The sequence below is a fragment of the Ursus maritimus genome, unplaced genomic scaffold, assembly GCF_017311325.1.
Source record: "Ursus maritimus isolate PB19 unplaced genomic scaffold, ASM1731132v1 scaffold_2, whole genome shotgun sequence".
NCBI lineage: Eukaryota > Metazoa > Chordata > Mammalia > Carnivora > Ursidae > Ursus > Ursus maritimus.
In genome coordinates this window covers 65,714,052-65,735,078 of record NW_024424452.1, presented here as the reverse complement: position 1 = coordinate 65,735,078, position 21,027 = coordinate 65,714,052, and the positions used below count along the sequence as shown (strand labels likewise).

At 54.7% G+C, this 21,027-nt stretch overlaps 1 protein-coding gene across 6 annotated transcripts in view; it reads right to left on the bottom strand.

Moving 5' to 3' along the window:
* Positions 1-21,027, bottom strand: part of SDCCAG8 (SHH signaling and ciliogenesis regulator SDCCAG8) — a 226,519-nt gene that overhangs the window by 1,214 nt on the left and 204,278 nt on the right. For 4 of the 6 annotated variants that reach the window (XR_005836324.1, XR_005836323.1, XR_005836322.1 and 1 more), the window contains 2 exons: positions 7,931-8,057; positions 7,323-7,576 (listed from right to left, as the gene is read on the bottom strand). The exons of 1 other annotated variant lie outside the window; for it this stretch is intronic. Coding sequence is in view for 1 of the 5 variants with exons in the window: in XM_008694795.2 (XP_008693017.2) it covers positions 7,931-8,057 (127 nt within the window). In the remaining 4 variants the exon portion in view is untranslated. The remainder of the gene's footprint in view (positions 1-7,322; positions 7,577-7,930; positions 8,058-21,027) is intronic. One more of the 6 variants, XM_008694795.2, reaches the window with a different exon arrangement.

Below are 21,027 nucleotides of genomic sequence, written 5' to 3'. Positions count from 1 at the left end.
CTAAAATCGGTGGGGGAGGGGGAGCTCCTATGAGAACCCGGCTTCAGCCACAATTACGTGAGGATTTCCAAGATAGGACAGTGAGTGAAAGATCAGAATTCACGCAAGAGAAATAGGAACATCAGTCTGTTGCCTCTTTTGAAAGATGCAAAAAGGGAATGTTTTGGTAGGCCTCTCGGTGTGTGACACTGATCTTGCATCTGCGGTGCGCAAGTCTGTAAGCAGAAGGGTCATTAGAATGTCACGTGTGCAGCCGCCGCGCTCGGAACACGCGGAGTAAGCGAGTGGGATGCGTGTCTCCCAACACAAGGATAAGCATAAACCATGGCAGGCATATCGTAAAAGAAAGAGGTAACCAAACTTTGGGGGGAAGACACACACCCCTGTGACGTGCGCAGAGTAACGGCGAAGACCTGCAGCAGAAAGAAAACGTGTTGCAGGAATTCTCTGAAAACCGAGCTTGGGGAACTGGCATCTCTCATTATAATGAGCTCACAGTGTCTGCGGGCTCCGGGCCCAGCTAGTAACTGACCAATCCCCGACCCGGCCCCTGGCAGCCCTCAGACCGCTCCCAGAACCTGCGACCTCCGGCCCCTGTGGGACCCCTCGGGAGCAGCGCAGATGTGAGGTCCCGGACGCGAGCAAACAGATGGGAGCCAGCCCGAATCTCTTCCTGGAGCAAATTCCCTGTCGCTGTCTCTTCGCTGGTTTGATATTTTATTTGGTTTTGATGCAGAGCCCATCCTGACTAGTATTACAGTCCCAGAAGTACCGTTCACGGGTCCGGCATCCCCAGTGCCTACGGCTGTTGGCCCCATCCTGGAAACACGTGACTGAATAATTCGCCCCTTGAGCACGTCACTGGTCTATACACGCAGCACCCCGTGTCACCCTCGGTTTGCTGGAGCTTTAGTAGAGAACATTTCTCAGTGCTCCCCCCATCCTGCCGCATGTCCAGAGACAGAGAAGCTTTAGTTACTGCCCAAATTTCACTCGTCTGCCATCACTTCCTAGGGCTGTCAGCCATCTTCCGGAAAGTTGGGTCCATCGTCCACACCACAGTGATCGTGGTCTGGCTGGGGGGGGGGGGAGGTGAGGACGCGCGTGCCAGTGGGACATTAGCTGGTGAACTGGGGCTGGAGCCCTCGGCCACCACCTCCCCGTCCTCTGCCTTCCAGCCTGTCACCAAGGCCCCTTGCTGCAGCCCGCCTGGGTGGTGTGGCCACATCTGCCGTGGTCTGTGGCTGCCCTCCAGAAGAGGGGGGGCCGACGGGACACCCTGGCAGCTGCTCTTCTGAAATACTGCCCACAGATGACAGAAATGCCCCCCATCTACACACCTGCTGCTGCGACCCCATTTTCTTTGTTCTCATTTTAAATCCTAATAGAGCCTTCTCTCCACAAACCCTGACTTTTGTGTTCATCTCTGAAGTTTGACTTGAAATTCAGAGTTTAAAAAATGAGTCTCTCTGGGTGACCTGAATTGTTCCCCAGGCAACCATGCTGTGGGGTCCAGCAGAGCCTTTTCTGCCCCTTTGTTCCCAAGCCCCTGCCCCCCTCACCCCTACCCCGGGGAATGCCCGGCCCGCCTCGCCCCTGCTCACAGACCGTGCATGCTCAGCCTCAGCCTGACCCTTGTTTCCATCCGCAGACCTCCACCCAGCCTCTCACTGGTCTCCCCAAATGCAACAGCCCCACCCGCCTGGCTCATTTGCACATTTTCTGTCTCTGTGTGGCCAGGTCAAAAAATGGCCCCGTTCCTTGTGCCCCTGGCAAGAAAGCATCTGTTTTTAACCAGAGAGAAGAGTCCTGCCCCCCTCCCCCCAGCTGGGGCATTTTCAAGCTTGTCCTGAGTGAACAGAGCTCCAGAGAAGCCACAGTAGCTACTGCTTGGGGAGCCAGAGCCGGTGGCAGGCCCACCCTGGGGAGAGGCCGGTGGACGCCCACCCGTCCACGCAGCCCACGGCCCAGGGACTGAACACCTTCTTGAGAAGTTCAGTTCACTTCAGCTCTGGGCCTTCTTTCTCCTACCTGTACAGAAAGGCCACTGAATGATTTATCCAGAGGCCCCTTCGCACCTGCCAACCTGGCCGGCTTCACAGTCACCAGTGCCAGAGTTGGGGTCCCGCGGGGGCTCCCTCTTAAAGGGAAGCTGGTTCTCTTTCTAAGGGTTTTTGTTTGGTTTTGGTTTTGGTTTTGGCCGGGACCCGAGTGGTAGAAAGGTGAACCACCTCCCGGCTGAGATCTGAGCCCCGGCCGCGTGACCTTGAAGCCCAGGCGCTCTCGTGCTCTTCTGACCGGCTCAGTGAGGGCGCGTGAACCACCGAGCGCGATCCTCATGGCGGGGAGCAGGCGTCAGATGGAAGGCTGGCCGGCACACACGGGCCACGTGGACTCCGGGTGCTCTCCAGTTTGCTTGGGGGAAGGTGACCTCACCCGTTCTCTTCAGAACTTCGTGGAACGTGGCCTTCGGGGGGGACCGCAATGTGGCAGAAGCTGCAGGGCACACGGCAGGCTGTCTCCAGGTCAGCAGAGCCCCACCTCGTGCCCAGGAAAGTGGCCCACACGCTCATTGACCTTCCCGGGAATCCGGCTCTTGGCGGGTGCAAAGTGGGCCCAGCGCTGGTTCACGGCAATGTCACCGGCACACCCTGCAGTCCCTTCTCCCCTTGAGCTCCCCTGCCGGACCTCTGACGACCACAGGTCTGTGCAGAGGTCAAAGCCCTGGGTACCCTAGACCACGGGGACCTTGGGCCCGGCTCCCTGCCTCTGGACTCCCAGAGCCAGAAGAGTCCGTAGAAGCCGGAGAAAGGAAAAGGCAGAGGCAGGAAAGCCTTCCTTGCAGAACAAAGGCGGGGCCGATGCTTCCTTGGCTTTCTGGAAAACAGCAGCTGGAGCCGGACTTGGGACCCACGGCACGGGGGGAGGCGTGGAGCCCTGGGCGCACACGGCGGGGTCAGAGTGCCGGGGCGCCCGGGTTCTGGCAGCTCCCGTGCCCGCTCTGCCCGCGAGCTCTGCCTACACTGGGGTCCCACACCTCGTGCGATCCGACCTTGTTGTCTTCCAGCTTTCTGGAATCCCGCAAGTCCCGCGAACTTCCTCTGCACATGGGCAGGTGTCTGTGTTTTATAGGGACCATGTTTCCATGGTAAATAGATTTTTAAGAATTCCCAAAGGACAGACAGTGTCACCAACAGCAGAGAGAGGAGCCTCTGGCTGCCTCATGTTTGAAAGCGTTAAGAATAAAGACAACACTGACATTTGGGGTTGTAATGTGACGGAATCACAGTCTTTTAAAGGCAAGAACCACTTCTCCACACTCCATGCAATATTCAGTGTTTTGTTCACTTGTCTAATTGGATTAAAATATTTAGCTCCCTTTAAAATCTTGATTGTGAATTTATATTGCAAAATGTAATGTCTGACTCAGGAAGCAATGACTGGAGCAAGTGTGTCTGAAGCAACAGAAAATCCGATTTATTTTTCTTCCATGAGTCTCGTTCTGAAATTATTCGCTCTTGGACAAAGTGAACTGTTAAACGGAAGAGCAAGTTTGGCTTCAATGAAACCGTATGTGCTTTTCAATATTAATTACACACAGGGCCTTCCATGAAAAAAAGGAAAAAGAAACCCACAAAAGTTCAACTGTGCTATTTGAGTTGCTTGGGGAAGTTTCTCTGAGGGTCGCGAGACCCTCATGTTAGAAACGCAGCACCAGGGGTCTCGTGTCACTCTTTAAAAACACTCCGGCAGCAGGGAGTTAATGACATTTTAGCTGCATATGTTCAAGTGTATTTAAAAAAATATGCAAGTCACTTTGGTTGACAGTGTCTTGTACACAGTTTTGAAAGAATCAGGGCAAACTTTAACAGAGTCAGTTTTTATTTGAAAAATATTTTCTGGGAATGTATCAGTGTTTATTTTTGAGACTGACAATTCGGGTGAAAATCAGGATAAAAACAAAAAAACAACAATTTGGTTGAAATCAAATTGTTTGTTTTCATCTATTTAGAATTCTTTCCAAAAAGTCTTGGTTCAGGAGGAGGCTTTCTAATTTATTTTATTCAGTGTATCTGCTGTTTTATTCAGGCACCATCTGTCCTGCAGGTAGCTAACTTCGGGGACGCGCCCACGTGAGGTGGGCGAGGCCCCCAGGGCTCGGGAAGGACCCCCGCAGACCTGCGTACACCTCCGGGTCCCGTCCGGGCACCCCCTCCCCCCAGTGGGACCCTCCCTCCGGCGGCCATTTCTACCCCTGCCCCTGGCTTCAGTCACAAATGGGCCCTGCCTCCCCTCCTCCCCGCGCCTGGTGCTTCGCTCACGTCCGCTCTTGCCTGGCTCCTTTGATGTAATGAGATGATGTCCATGATGCTGAATATACTCACATGTGGCTGCTGGATCCAAGCACAAGTTTGAATCAAACTAGAAAGTTCACTGCCAAGAAGGCTCAAAAGTCACAGGGCCAACTGACGAATCACTGATAAGTCAGTCTCAGGAGCCGCTTCCTGACCGTAGAGACGCTTCGTCTGCAGGGACTGGAAGGGAGCCCCTCCCCAGACTGAGCACTGAGCACGGAGCCCCAGGGCCCGTGGGGAAGGCGGCTACAGAAAACGCAAACCTGAACCCCGACGTGTTGCCCAGTGAGGAGGACCTGCACGAACTCTCGGGGTACGAAGCCAGCCTCTAAACGGGCAACTTCGTTCTTTCCCGGGGCTCAGCCGCCACTCTCCCTGGGACTGATTTCCTCAGCTGGCGCCCCCTCCCTGGCCAGATGTTAGAGACCCAGCCAGAGTCTCTGTCCCCCAAGAAGAGGCGACAGGGCCGGTGCCCAGGCAGGGCCTTGAGGCCGTGTCTGCAGCCAGGCGGCGTGGGGGTCTTCGGGGCTCCTTTCTCCACAACGACCAGCACAGCCCATTAGGACATTTTAAAGGCCTTTTCCTAGAAGTCCACACCCGCTGCGCGAGGCAGCAGAGTAACAAAGCCACTGCTTTTAGTCGCCCGAAGAACAAGGCAGACGAGAAGCCCTGAGCCGGGGCCACTCGGCCGGCCCCCCGGCCTGCACGCCAGCGGCACTGCCGGGAAGCGGGGATTCTCACGGTTAAAACGGCACCGCGGCCTGCTTACGACTACGACCGGCTCGCTTGGCCAGACGTGTTGTGCGGGTTTCAGAACGAGCGCAGAAACGATTGAGGATAAGAAAGCCTTCTGAACGGACGGCGCTGTTTCCTGTCAGAGGCCACAGGCCGACCCGAGGCCTGTCCTCTGCTCCAGGGCCCAGGGCTTGGGACCTGGGAGCAAACCCGAGGCCTGGGACTCGGCCTCGGAGCAGCGGCCCCGGCCAGGAACTCCCCACTCCCTGTTGGGCATCAGGTGGACAGAGAGTTTGAGAGTTTGACACACGCAATTAAGTCCCGATGCTTAATCCGTCCAGGCTGAGAAAATGGAAGCCTTTAGCCGAACGTTTCATCCCTAAGCGAGAGATGAACCAGTGTCTCTCCAGGAAAACGGAGCAGGGTCAGTCACTCGGGAGCTCACAGCAGGCAGCGTCCTCCCATATCCCTGCTGGGGGCACACGGTGGCCTTGTTCACTTCAAGGGCTGGAAGCTAAACTCACAATTCCAGTTTATTCCATGGCCAAAATAGGTCTAACACCACACTTGGGTAGAAAGAGCAGGCCTTCGGTTTAGATATGCCACAGAGAGCTCACAAAGCTGGATCCCTGCCTCTTCTTTGAACAGTATTTGCTACTGAAAGCCAACAGTCCCTCTATGAAATGTCTTTTGTCGTGTTCATATTAAAATAACTCCAAATGTACTATTTGAATCTGAAAGATCCCTTTAGAGGTAAGCCAGATGGGCTGGTGTCAGATAACTCAGGATGGTCAAACCATCTCTGTGGCTTCAGGCAAGAGACGAAAGACCTGCTCGCTTTTCTGAGGATTTTTTGAGGTTTTGGGTTTTGGTTTTTTTTAATGCATTTTATGAAAATTTTGCAATCCATTTGGCAATTACCAGGTTTTTAAAGCCCTGGAAGAGGTTTCTAAGCACTGATGGTCCATGTTAACATCTGAGTGGCTGTGAGGTACACAGATGGGGGGTTAGCAGGGAAACCCTACAGGATAACGATCCGGTCCAGAATCGACAGGAAACTACCGTGTGCTCAGAGCTCTACAGAAGACTCCCTACAAGTCTTATTCTTTTTTTTTTTTTTTTTTTTAGATTTTATTTATTTGACAGAGAGAGACAGCCAGCGAGAGAGGGAACACAAGCAGGGGGAGTGGGAGAGGAAGAAGCAGGCTCATAGTGGAGGAGCCTGACGTGGGGCTCGATCCCACAACGCTGGGATCATGCCCTGAGCCGAAGGCAGACGCCTAACGACTGTGCCACCCAGGTGCCCCTACTAGTCTTATTCTTAAATGGTTCTTGGCTCCTAGAGCCAAAAATTCGCTCATGCTAGGAGCCCCTGTCCCTCCACCGTGTGCGACAGGAGCCTAGTCACCTGCCTGGAGAGCTGGTGGCCCCAGCCCTTGGCTGGCTCCACCCACGGCCTCCTACAGGACCGGCCCAGACAGTTAGGTTGTGGCCCATGTCGGGCCTGAGCTCTTCAGAGCCTGCAAACACTTCAGAAGTGCTCAAAGCTCCGTCTCCCTCAAAATTACTCAACCATCTTGTTAAAATGCCGATTCCTGGCGTGTGTGAACAGAATCCGTGTTCTCACGGTTACCTGTTTCTGCAAGCTTCCCGGATGACCACGGTGCGTGGTGTGAGAGGGTCAGTGGCACCAGGGGCATGGTGTGCAGACGGGTCCCCAGCCCCAGGCCTCAGCCCAGCACCTGGCCCTGGGGTATTCTCTTACTCTACCTGGAAAACTGAGTGGGACTGTGCGAGGGCTTCAGTGCACTGAGTGGGAAAATTCCCTCAGAGGACAGCAGCGCCCCGATACCCATTCGGCACATGTGGAAAGAAGAATGAGAGACAGTTTCCCACTCTTCTCCTTTCCAGAGGCATTCTTCCCATTAATCATGCCAAGCGCTTGCTGTGTGGGCACCTGGGGGCCATCCCAGTACGAGATCCGAAGACAAGGCGGAGACCGTGGCCAGCCCGTGGACCACTCATTACCCTAACAAATCGCCTGATGGGGCAGAAAGTACAGCTTCTCTGACGGGAAGAGAAGCCATTTAGGGGAAGAAAGTCTCACGCCACGCTGCAGACTCACCTGGATGTTTTCCTCCCTCCACGAGCCCTGGTGGCCCCAGATCCACACTCAACAGGAAAGGCCGGGGCTGGGGCATCAGAATCAGGGGCCGTCTGTGGTGTCCCTACCTGCCAGCTGTGCGGCTGTGGGAGCCCGGGTTTCCCTGTCTGCAAAGTGGTGACGAGAATCGATCTTGCAGGCTCGTTCAAGGGTGACGACAGTTAGCGCGCTGTCGGGACATCTGCTGGGCTCAACTATCCGGCAGCTGACTTTGGACAAGACTCCTGCCGGCCACTCACCGCGGCTCCCCCAGTCGGCAACACCTCTTTCCTCAACCGACTCAAACTGCACACAGCCCCAGGGGCGGTTCGGAGCCCACTTCCTGCAAAAAGTCTGCTCACCACGACAGCCCTCTGCGTCCTTCCACGGGTCGCACCCCTCAGTGTGGCCCTGCCGAGTCAACGGTTGTTCTCGTGCACAACCTCCAGCTCCCCAAAGAGGGCAGGCCCGTGGCCCACACGCCCATGTCCCCCACTGCTCCCGGACATAGTCTGCAGGGCCCCTGCCAGCTTACGAGCTGCCGGCTGTGACCACTGGACATCTCCCCGGTCGCACGCAGCTCCGAGACAGGGAATGCGAGAAAGCCCCACTCGCAGAGCCTGCCGTGTTCTCTGGTGGGAGAACCGGCCCGGGGGGACCCCCCCACCCCCACCCCTGGGCTGGCTTTGCACGGTACCTGGGATCTCAGACGTCCCACCTCCTCCGACAGGCTCTGTCTCTCCAGCAGGAGCTGGCTCTGCTTGCTGAGGAGCTGCACCAGCTGCTGGGCTGTGGCCTGGCTGTGCTTGTCCAGCTGCTTGAGCCTGCGGACAAATCCAGCACAGAGTTAGGGATGGGTCCTGAGACGCGGGGACAGCAAGCTGCAGAGAGCAAGGGGGACAGTGGCCAACTTCAGCCCTTCGATGTGTTCCACTGCTGTCTGTGTCCGAGGGAAGCCCTGGTCAGTGAACCAGGGGCTGTAAATCCAGGTGACCCTGAGGGGCGAGGCTTTGGCCAGCAGCGGACCCTTGGAACAAGCAGTGATTAAGCTGAATGGAATCGTATCAAATGTGAAAGGGACTCAGGAGCCATCTCTGGGAGCTGTCAATGAGGAAACACACACATAAGGTGGATAAGAAGAAAAACGGAAACCTTAAACTCACAGAGGTCGAGGACGAGGGGCCTAAATGCCTCCATTGTTCAGCCGGAAACGTCTCTGGCAGGCTGCAGCAGACAGCCCGCCCTGGCTGGGGAAGTGCGCGAGGGACAGCAGAAACACTGAACTAAGGGCTTTCCATTATTAATCACTCAGTCAATCATGAGCTCCGGCATCGCTGACCAGATGTCTTTAAAGATCCTAAATTTGTCATTCTGCTGATGGGCCCTCCTCTCCAGACTTGCTAATTCACTCAAACTATTATCCTCATTTGTCCACAGACGGCTTCCTACAGCACACGCACCCCTGGAAATGTAGGCTTTGGATTAAATTTAGAGTTGCACAACTACCCAGTACTGTTCTGGAAAGAAGTTGGCTGTGTCCCGCACCCTTCCTCATGCACCAAAAGCACCAATGGTGAAATTAACTTGTATTTTACAAGGAAAGGATTTTAAAAACTCAAGAGGCATTTCAAACTCCAGGCTGCACGTCCAACACTCACCGAGTCAGAGGCCACAATGTGATGTGCAGACGTCAGGCTGCCCTCGGGTTAAGTCTTCCTGCAGCTTGCCGAGCTTCTCGTGCGCTCCCAGCACAAAGAAGCATCGACAAGGGCAGAGACTCGGGCCTTGGGGTGGGTGGACTCCTTTCCTAACCTAACAGTAGGCAGCACCAGCAGACGGGTAGAGCTGCGTGCTGGGAAACCTAACGCCACTCCAGTGTTGCTCACGCTCTCCCAGGCTCTTGTGCCACCAGCAACCCTGTCCATTCCGAGACTGCACCGACCGCGGGCCTTCTCAACCTCGGGAGGATTCCGTGGGCAATCACTGCTCAAGCTTTCCCGAAGGCACACATGATACCGCTCGGGTCCCCACCCGGGTCTCCTCCTCCTCACACATGGGGGGAAGAGCAAGGAAGGAGCCAGGGCAGGGCTTGGTTCTTCCCTCCTGTGTGTGTAGCTGTTCAGGGCCAGGGTCAGGTGCTCTGGCCCTGGCTGGCCTCCCAGTGGCCCGGATCAGGCTGGGGCAGAATCGAACAAACCATCTCCCATCCAAGTGTGAGCGCTTTCCTGCTTCGACACTGTATACAGGACAGTAATGCCCCCTTGCCCCCGTGACCCTGCCTCCGATCCTGGTGAAGCCAGGGCACTGCAGCTCTGGGAAGCCCCTCTGTCCCCAGAGCCACCCATCACACTGTCACATGAGGACAATTTCCCCTGAGAGCAGTCTCAAAACCACCCCATGGATGTCAGACTCCTGCACGGTCTCCTGGACAGACAGCAGCGGAGGGGCAAGCGCATCCCAGGGCGGCAGAACAGCCCAGCCAGGGGGCACGGGCGGTGCGGGGCAGGGCACTCTGCGCGGGCTGACCCACCGACAGACGCAGGCAGGCACCACTCATTTGAGCAGCTACTCTGCTGCCCGGCATTGGAGTGGGTCCCCTAGAAGATGCGGCGTTGAGGAGAAGCGCCTTTTCCTTGAGAAGCAGACAACCTGCTGCTCGGACACCTGAATCAGGCGAGAATCATCATCATTAGCAGTTGAGCTGTCTCAGCCCGTGGGTGGCTTTCCCCCTCCAATCGAGTCCCGGGTGTGGAGGCAGCCACAGGCGAAGCTAGCCAGGTAGGAGCCCACTGGCTTCGTGCTTGCTGGAAACAAACCTAACAGAAACATGCGATAAATCGATGACACCATTAAGGCTTAAAGGCAACAAGGCGCCAGGAGTGGCCCTTCTCCATGTGGTCCCTTGCCCTGTGCTTTGATCAAATGGGATAACAGTCCTCCGGACTGATGGCTTCAGTATGTGTTTCTGGGCTCCCGGAAACCTGATCCAGAGCTGTGGTCCGAGCCAAACCCTGCTATCTCAGTACAAAATGCCGGCCACAGGCTGGCCACACTGGCTTACAGCCAGAAATGGGGCCAGTTCCTGCCTAGACCCTCCTCCCTTGGAGCCTCGAAGACCTAGGCCAGGCTCTGTTGGCCGTTTTGCAAACGGTAGTCTTCAGATCCCTGCGGCGGTTACCTGAGAGCACCCAGGCCGCACCCGGAGCGGCTGAATCAAGTCCCGGGGTGTGGTCCCGCCAGCACCACCCAAGTGAGGAGGAAGGACCTCGGGAGGGCCGTGCCTTCCGCCCCCACCCCCCAACTTCACAGCCAGAGCCAACTTGAAAACCCCTGGCAGTCAATCTTGGGGTGCTTTTCTCCCTTTAAAAGACATGCTCCCTCCTTGTTTGAGATCAGCCTCTATTACGTCCCTCCACGTGCAGCAACAAAGTCCATCACAAGCTCAAAAACGTAAAAAACAATAACCAACCCAAACCCACATTTGCTAAAAGACAGAAAAACAGAAACAAAGAAAGAAACCCAGATTTTAGATAAAAGGGACTCGGATAAGGAAATTTCAACAGCAGCTTTCTTGAGGTGTTTTATGAATATCGGGAAGACCTTTTTCTTTTTTTTAATTAACAAGTTATTTTTTGGAGCAGCCGGCCCCAACCACCGCACAACCCTGCCTATACTCTGTTCTTGGAGGTTAGGATATCTTGGGGCGTCCTGTGACACAGAAGCGGTCTTGTATGCTCCATGCCGCTTACAGCTCATGTATGTCTAAGCGCGCAAGCTCGGCCAACCCCGGCGCAGCTCCCACCGCGGACGGCGGCTAACGTTGACTGAGCCCCGAGCTTCGTCCCCCACACAGACTATCCAATTAAAAGGTAGGTGCTGGCATCCCATTTTACAGATGAGAAACTGAAGCTGAGAGGTTCAGTGAACTCACACAAAGCCATACAAGAAGCACTGGAGCTCGGAGGTGTTCTTAACTCTTGTTAAGGGATGGTTCATTCATCGAGTTAATTCAACAACCCAACCGGTTAACCCTTCCTTGGTAAGCACCTCATTTGCCCTGCAGCCAAACCAACAGATGTGGACCTTGTCCTCCGGCCGGTGGTGGCCTGCCTGCACCGAGAAAGAGACGATGGGAGGAGGGACAGGCCTGGGATAGAAGTTCTGGGGTCAGGGAGGTACCCGTGAGCCATGCACCCACCGAGCAGAGGGCCCGGGGCAGGTCTGGCTGGATACCTGCTGCAGTGTGCGGCCGTGAACGCGGGGCAGCACTCACCCAGGAAAGCCTGGCGGAGGTTTTCAAGTTCGTTAAAAGTACAGGCACCCTTGGGGCGCCTGGGTGGCTCAGTCCGTTGAGCATCCGACTCTTGGTTTCCGTTCCTGTCATGATTGTCAGGGTCCCGTGATCAAGCCCCCAGTCGCTCCGTGCTCAGCGGGGAGTCTGCTTGTCTCTCCCTCTGCTCCTCCCCCTGCTCCCTCTCACACTCTCTCAAATAAATAAATAAATATTTCTCTCTCTCTCTCTGTATATATGTAAATATATGTGTATGTATCCCAGCCCCCTGTAAGCCACCAGCTGCCTGCAGTGAGAGTGAAGAGGCCCAGGCCACATGGACAGGCGAGCGGAGGACAGGGAGCCAGCAAGCCATGGGGACAGCCGACCGTGAGGAAGGAGGAAAGCCAGGAGAGAAGAACCTGGAGCTTAAGGGAAAAGACACTTTCCAGGAGGAAGAGGGAGACCGTTCTGGAGGGGGGGACAGGGGCTTGGCTGAGGGCCAGGGAGCAGGAGGGGTGTAGGCGGTGGAAGGCGCTTGAGCCCGTGGGCAGGAGAGAGGGCAGTTCCTCGAGGCAACAGCTGCCAGGCCACCCGAGGCAGGAAGGCACCCGCAACGGAGACGGAGGCCCTCCTCCCCGAGTCAAGGGGGCATGCGGGCGGGGGAGCAAGGGAAAGCCTCTGCTCCGAAGCCCTCCTGGGCTGCCCCGGTTCGAGGGCAGAGGTGTTTGTCGAGAAAAGCAGCAAGGTGACAGGGTGATGGCCAGGGGGCTGCTATGAAGGGTGAGCGCATTGGCCGGGGAAGGGGCAGAAGGGCCGAGGTGAGGGAGAGCCTTCTCATGCAGACACGGGCGCCCTGACTGGCTCTCTGGACGATCTCACCCCATCCCGGGCCTGCAAGGACTCCTGCTCTCTGCTCTCCCTCCGAGGTTCTCAGCACTGGGGGTCCCTCCGCCTGGAGCGGGACCCCTCCTATGTTCAAGGCTCCGCTCCCAGCTTGAGTGTCATTCTGACAGCTTGCGACTTCCTGTTCTGTTTGGGTCCCTTGTTTTGAGCCATTTCTTCCCCCTGGCACAGAGGAATTAGAGGGGAGAGTGGGGCTGCCCTCCCCAGGCCTGCTTGGGAGTCTGCCTGCACAGCAGCCCCTCCTGCGAGAAGGAGCTCCCCCGCCCCCCGCCCAGCCTGCAAACCACATCCAGGCAGGAGAGAGAGGGGGCATTCTCCAATTTCAGAGCTCAATCCTCAACTTGGACCTTCTTACCCAAGGCCTGTGCGCAGCTCATCTCTGGACCGGGCAGCTATTCCGTCCCTCCCAGATACCCCTGGGACGTACTTGGCATCTGCCCTGTGTGGTCACGGCACGCAGCGGAACCGCGGCCAGGCCAGGCCGGCCCGAGGCAGGAGGCCAGCCCTCCCCAGGAGGCAGCTGGTGTGCCCCTGCCCTTGAGGTCACCGAGGGCTCAACCAGTCTGTGAGCAAGGGACCCTCCGGGCCACTCTCTACCCCGGGCTGGGCGGATTGCAGGTGTAGGGCCCATTTCCTTAAGGACCCGCCGGTGTGTAACCGCCACCACTGGGCAGAAGTGGGGGCCCATGGGGGAGAAGAGCGGCTGCAGCTAGGCTGGGGCAGAGTGGGCAGCACGGGCTGGCCGGTGCAAAGGCTCCCCAGGGGTTATGGGCTGGTGGGGCAGCGGTTACCATGGGAACAGGCGGGCCTGGGTTTCCAAAGCCCACAGATCAGATGTGAGGGGGCTGCTCTGTGTGCCAGGCCTGGACACAGCTCTATTGATCCAACAGCGAGCCTCCCCACCACACCCCGCCGGCATGACCAGAACCAACATTTTTTTTTTAAATATGCAAGACTTCAGGATCACATGGAGCAACTTCATAGAGCTGAGTGGGCTGGGTAAAATGGCTTATGCAAAACAGAAGCAGTGCAAGCTGCCAGTTCTGGTCCTGTGCTGCAGACACTCATTTGCTATGAATACTGTGAAAGCAAGTGAATACATATATTTAAATTTTTTTATGTTGTATGTGATACATACAAAATATATGCAGTGTATAAATAAGTTATGAGGTATAATAATCAAATGAACACTTGTGAGGCTCGTACCAGCATCCAGGGGCCACCGCCCAATTAGCCTCCCCCAGGCCCGCCCCTTCTTCCTCCGGAGGGGGCCAGCGTCCCCACAAATACATGTTTTTTAGATAAGAGGTTTTTGTCTCCCTCAATAATCTCACCCAGCAGCTTCCTACCGATTACTGTGGTTGGTTTGTTAGTTTTTCCTTTCTTTCTTCCTGTTTTTGTGTTATTTTGGTTTGGGTTTTGGTGGTGGTCAAATGTCCTTGATCCTAAAATGTCTTCAGCCCCTTCCTCTGGTCCCTCTGGCCACAGTAAAGATTTGCCCTCCCCTTCTTAGATAAGCGTTCTCAGAAGCTCCGACCCACGATTTCACTGGGACAGGAGGCCTCCTCATGGAAATGAAGAACAGTTTTCAACCAACATACGGATTTAAAAGGTGCAAATATCTGACGATAAAATACGCACTCACTTCTCTACTATTCCCAGCGAGTAGCAAGCATTTTACGTTCGCTAACTCATTTCACCCTCCTAACAATACCAAGAGGTAGGTATTACTACCATCTGTGTCATTTCAGGCTTGAGAAAAGCCGGCACAGACGTGAGTCACGTGTCCAAGCTCAGACAGCTAGCCGGGGAGAGCCAGGGCGGCCAGGCCACGGACGACATGCTCCTTGCTCTGTGTCTCTCTGTCGTGGGTGCGACCGCCTCCAGTCTCCTGGCCCAGAGTCTTCCATGCCACCTCCTCCCTCGCCCTTCCGGTCCACATGGCTCCTACTCCTGGCCCCTCAACTCTCCCCATCTTTCTGCTTCCCACCATCCCGGCCGTCCCACCGTGCTCCCATCCACTTACTATCCTCGCGGTGTGTCTGCCACTCCCACCGAACTCACTCAGCTTCCCCAATGGGGTCTCGTTCAGCTCCCCATCCCCAGCACTCAGCGAGGTGCCTGCCTTTGAGGCTGTGCTGGATAAATGCGTCAGAATGAAGAAACTCCTTACCAATGGACACTATTTATACCAAAGAGAAGACGTGAAATTTCATCTATGGTCTCAGTATGCTTTCATAGGTGACAACTTTGAAAGAGCATAACGTACACATTAAATAACTTGAAATATGCTATCGAAATTCACCACTAACTTAGAAGAATCCTAGAACAGATGAGTGCCTGCTGCACTTGGATACGGAGACAGGACTTCAGAATCCCGCCACGACCTCCCTATTCTCCTCAGGCAGGAGGCTTGATCTCAGGCAACCTCACATCCTCCATTTCTAGAAGTGAGAAGAGAATACCTCCAGACCTCCCGAATCAGCAGCCCTGGGGTGAGGCCCAGGAGTATATACCTTCATAGGTCCCCTGGGTGTTCTGGTACCTTCTTGAGAGCAGGAATGACTGACACTCAATAATTCACAGTATTATTCCCACATACTAAATGAGTCCCCAGGGAGAATAATTTTTTTCCCTGTGGCTCCAACTTTGACCCTCCAGCAGCCAGCTGTCCAAATGGAAACTGCCGGGTGCTCCCAAGCCTGGAGGTCAGTCGTGAGAAGTCAAGCAAAGCACGTGACCACGCTGAGCCTCCTCCCGCGTGAGACGAGAGAATAAGCCAGAACAGGGGTCAGCAAACATCACACCCCAGGGCCCACCCACTGCCTGTTTTGTATGGTCTGCAAGTGAAGGGTAGTTTTTATATTTTTAAATGACTAATTTTAAAAATCACAAGAAAAATAACGTTTTGCGACACGAACATTCCATGACATGTTGATGACTTGACCCTTTAGAGAGAAAGTTTGCCGGCTGCTGGGCTCGGGGATGACTGAGTCATGATCCCACGGCGCCGTGACTCTACACGGCCTCCCTGTGTCCCCGTCTTCAAACCCTGCAGTCTAGTCCTAACAATACCCGTTGCCCAGTGTCAAGTCTGAACACCCCAGCGCCCCCGCCGAGTGCTCTCGGTAATGAACTGGGGTCAACAGGCCAGATGCGTGTGCAGTTTACGCTTGGTTCCAATACCCGAAAATCGCCTGCCACAATTTCCGTAATTCCGTCTCATTGACGTGCTTGCACAGAGTCAGCGAGAAAAAGCCACGTGGTGAGAAGTCGGGAACACACTGCAGCCCGTCACCCTCGCTCACACATGAGGGCAGTTTCCACGGTCGCTTTGCCATTCCAACTTCCTGGGCTCAAATCCACCCTGTTCTGCACTGATTGTAACCGAATCATTCACTCTAAAGATCCTGCAATTCTGGGGAGAATTTACATTCCCAGCAAAGGTCATTTATATTTCTGTAGGGCCCCTTTAGTTTTTTACTCCCTCAAATTTCCAATCAGCTTTGGCTACCTGTGGAAGTTGGGGGGCGGGGGGCGGCCTCGGGGCAGTGAGTGGGGGAAAGCCCCCCGCTCTTCTTTTCAGAAAGATCAGGTCATGTGAGAGCTGAGAGGCACTTAGGGGTCATTCAGTCCAGCCCCTGACAGTGAACCCAAGGCCCACGGTCACACGGCCTGTGGGTAGTAAATCTAAGACCGAAGTCCATGTCTCTTGACTCCAAATCCAGTGCTCTTGGAAGCATTTCTGAATCCTTTTGAAAAAGGCCTGACTCCTATCCCATACTACAAAAAACCAGGATTTTAGGCAAGGGCCATGAGAAAGGTGACCCACTGGGTGACCTAGTGGGAGTCAAAGGCACAGAGTCCTTCTCTGAGGCTTGGAGGTGGGGGAGCCCCTTGGCCAGCACTCTTCCACCTGCCTCGGGGGAGGGAGCCAGTGTGGCCTTTGCTTTTTGTTCTTTTTCACACTTCCACTCTATTGCTGACTTAGAGTTTGGGGACTGTAAAACACTGCTGCACCGATGGCTACGAAAATTCCAAAACACGGGGGCTCCCGGGGGGCTCAGCCGGTGAAGCGTCTGCTTTGGCTCAAGTCATGATCCCCAGGGTCCTGGGATGGAGCCCCGCGTCGGGCTCCCTGCTCAGCGGGGAGTCTGCTTCTCCCTCTCCCTCTGCCCCTCTGGCTGCTTGTGCTCACACACTCTCTCCAATAAATAAATAAAATCTTAAAAAAAAAAAACAAAAAAAAATTTCTAAACACTGTTTCTGTTCTTATCTTGTCACCAACGAGTTTGTGGACTCCTCAGCCTGGACGCCACACTGACTAGTCCAGACTGGTGTGGGCAGGAAGGGCGCACACAGGAGGCCCAGAGCTCCAGACACCCACTTGTCCCTGCGGCCTTGGACACTGTCACCTCAGCTCTCTGAAAACAGAGCTTCCCCACAGAACATGGAGAACATCTGCTGTATCACTGCCTTGTCAGCCTAAAGAGCAAGGGCTCTGTGACATGGGCCGAGCTTGCAATCATCTTGGAGGGCCTGGCAGGAAGAAGGCAACCTGCACCCTGAAACAGCAGGGACCAGAGCTGATGCATCCACAATCTTAGACTCTAAGGAACCTCGGGGACCCCTTGCCTTAAGCCTCCGTCCCCTTTAGCCAGCTCTTGTTAAAGCAGAAGCCGTTGGGGAGAGCACAGCTCCACCGGTCAAAATTAAATAGGACAGAGGAAGGAGAACAGCTGAAAATCCCAATGTTCGCAGAGTAGAATCCAGGCCACATCTGGCTCACGGCCATTTAGAAGCCTTAGCAGAAAGACCCAGACGGCCTCTCATATTGTTCCCTACCTACGCCTAAACTTAGATATCCTGAAAACTGTTTATTTGGAAATAATATCATCCTTATGAAAAGTTGCAAGAATAGTACAAAGAATCCCACATACCCTTTATCCAAATTCACCTACTGTCACCATTCCAACCCATTTATTACTCTGTTCTCTCTCCCTCTCCCCCCCCACACACACGTGCGCGCACACTCACGCACACACATATGTATATTTTTTATTGCTTTCGGAGCCATCTGACAGCAAATCCCGTGAACCTAGACCTCAGTGTATGTCCTAAGGATAAAGACACTCCCACAGACCCTAGTATAGGACCAACTGCAGTAACCGCAACAGGAATACAATACCTTTATCTAACCTGTTGATTTCCAATTTTGTCAACTGATCCCAAAATGTGTCTTTTCCTCTTTTACCAAAAAGATCCTTGGCACTTAGATATCATGTCTTGTTAGTACGCTTTATCTGGCACAATTAAAAGATCGGCTTTATTTTGATGAATGCTCTTTGTAATGCAATCAAATGTCTCAGAAGCAGGCGTGGAACTATCAGAGCGCATTTGGCTCCTGCCCAGTCACCCTCTTGAGTTTCTTTTTTTTTTCTTAAAGATTTTATTTACTTATTTGAAGGGTGGGAGGAGCAGAGGGGGACGGAATGAGAATCTCAAGCAGACTCTGCTGAGCGTGGAGCCCGACGCGGGGCTCGATCCCACGACCGCGACATCGTGACCTGAGCCGAAACCAAGAGTCAGCCACTTAACTGACTGAGCCCCCCCGGCGCGCCGCAACCCTCTGGAGTTTTCTCAGCAGTGTGGTGTTTGCACGAGGATTCATGTCCAGCGAGGTCCCCTGGTGCTCCCGGATGCTCAGACCCTCTGGGAGCGGTCCTGGACTTAGCGGGTCCGCGCTGTCTGAGCTTTCTGTCTCCTTCACGTTTGACCTTTCTTGCGATAGGCGAATTGGTCACAGAGGTGTGAGCCAGCCCACGCCAAGTAACCAGATCCTATCACTACGGTACGCTGATTGGCACACATCTTAATTAGGTTTTAATGCAAGTAATTTGATAAGTACTCCTGGCCATCCACTGCGGAACTGTCAACGCTGAAAGCTTTTTATGTAGCTCCTCTTCCGTCTCTAGTCTATACCCAGGCAGCCTCCCCGCTGACCCTTGTCAAAGAACCCCATCTGCTGGTTGCCACGGTAACTGAAGGAGACCAATTGAGCTGAACAGAGTGACTCAGAAATAAAATCTGCGGCCAAAGGACTTCTGCTAAGAGTAATAAATCATTTAGTAAAAGGGGGTCCTCCACACAGTGATGAGTGTTGGGCTAACGTGGTGGCAGAAGTCTTCCAGGGTGGAGCGGAGCGGGGGCCTGCTGGAGCTCGTCTGCTTTCCGGGGGCTCGGGCAGCAGAAGGAAGAGTCCGATCCTGCCCGGTTGCAAGCCATCGCGGGGGAGAAGGAACCAATTCCATCAACAGTTTACTGTTTGGGCTATGAAATGTTGAATTTTAAAAGTGTCAAGAGAACCAGTCTAGGCTTCCAACACTCCTTCCTCTTTTTTTAAAAAAGAGCACCAGTAAAGAAAACGCCCCAAGGTGCTCAGGAAACCGATGTGGGCCTGAGGAAGGGGGCGGGGAGAACGAATATGAAGGCTGCTCTGGAGTAAGGAGCTGCCACCGCCTCCCTGTCCTCGATCAACTCTTAGGGGTTCCAGGCAGAAGTCAGCTCTGCGTCCAAGGTTTGCGGCCCTTGAGACAGCAGGGAGACAGGGTTCTGTTCAGAGCGCTGGGAGCATCCCCACAGGATGGTCACGGAGAGGGTCCAGGGCTCTCTCTAGGGCAGTGGGTCGGTGTTCCTCACCAGCAAAACAAGCAGCCTTCCTAAATTAAGATCTCCTGAATGAGAGGAAAGAAAAGAAAGGGAAGGAGCGGCCTTCCTGGGGGCTCAGGCCCTGACCCCACAGGCACTGTGGGGTCACGGCCCCCTGGTGAGCTCCTGCTGGCTAGACTAGGAATCCCCTGTGGGTAACAGAGCCCAGGTTCTAAGAAGAAACCCCAGGCATGCTACACCGTCCACACAGCATTTAATCTCTATAGGCCAGATCCTCGATGGCGGTGATGGGCAGCAGTGGGAACCATCGGTGGTGGGAGGCTGGGGACCGCCTTCCCCTGCCTGTGCCTCTCCCCACGGACTGCATACCGGCATTTGAAGAGGTGTAGGTGCGGAATACGGACATGCTCCCAACCCCTGACCCTCAGGGCAACGGGAGGGCCCTGCACCAAACCATCCCCAGGGATGATGTCCTGCTTTAGGAAAGAGCAACTGCCCAACAGGAGGTGGTAGTTGGCATACGTGCACCCCCGCCCTGCATCCTAGAGGCTGCCAAAGACAGGTTCATCCGAGAGTTGTAGCGAAACCCCGTGGCCGAGTCCGAGCGCCCAGGAGCTCGCAGCCCGCCTCCCACCGCGCGCTGGCCACTTCCGAGCGCGCCCGCCGCGCACCCGCACCTGCTCTCGGCCGCCTCCGAGCGCGCCCGGGGCGGGAGGCGGCCGCTCCAGCAGGGGGGCCGGAGAGGGGTGGCGCCCGGCTCCCGCTCCCGCGCTCCGCGCGTCCCGACCTCGGGGGCGGCCGTCGGGAGGGCGGGGGGCCGGGGGGCTCTGCGCTTTGGCGCAGGGAGAGGATTAAGCCGACGTGGCAGGCAGGCGAGGAAGGAGACGGCGAAAGCCTCATTAACTGCAAGCTCACGTCCCCGTTTCTTGCCCGAGCAGCAGTGTGAACACAGTTTGGTTTCCTTGGGACGGGAAAGGTGCTGCGGGACTGGCTCTGCTTTTCTTACCTTCCAAGTCCTTACTCGTGAACCCAGCATGGATCGTTGGCCGAGCCCGTGGAGGACTCAGATTTGAACTGGAAAAACTAACGGGCCGAGGCCATGCTACAGCCCGCTCCAACTTAGAGAGTAAGCCGCTCCCGCCACGTCCCTGGAAGTACCAGGCGTCTGAAGGACTCAAGGCGATGGGCAGGACATCGCTTTACCGCCTCCCATTACCGTCCAGTACCCAGCTGTTCTTAGGATCCGTCCTAAAACGTGCCCTGAGAAACAGGGCTTTCAGATTCCCTACACGCCACCTAAGCGAGTGCTGCTTTAGGACACGGTGGCTCATATTAAACCCCCTCTGCGCCCTTACAAAGTTACCCTTAGTTTCACTTCTAAACAAGACTTCCCAGCGCTTTGTCTCCACTCGCTCGCTCGAATTCTCGTCCATATTTCAATTCCCAGATACTCTCGAACTTTTTGCACACGCTGCCAGTTTGAGTCCGCACAGAATAATCAGTGTATTAATTCCACTCGGAGAGAGTGGGGTTTTTCTAACACAATCTGCGCAACCTGAACTCTTTCCTTCAGAAACACTTTGCCTTTAAAAAGAAACTCCCAGCATGAACCTCATAAGAAGCGACATGTAACAGACAGTGCCTGTGGCGCTGGGCATGCAGCTCGGAATTAAAAGAGGATTTTTTACTTTGTTTCTTCGGTGCCATGTGCATAATGTGCGTGTGGACGAAACTGACATCAGACATTTAAAGCAAAGAGGGATGGGGGAGGGGACGTGATGGTGGCGGAAAGAAAATGTGTTGATAAAAACAGTAACTTCTGTTAATCTACATTTTTCAGTTACTGTCTTAATTAAGAATGTTAGGAAATATGTTGCAGTTTAATTGCATTGTTTCAAGAAATTCTAATGCTGACAAATTTGGGCCCATGTACACTTGGGTGGTGAAAG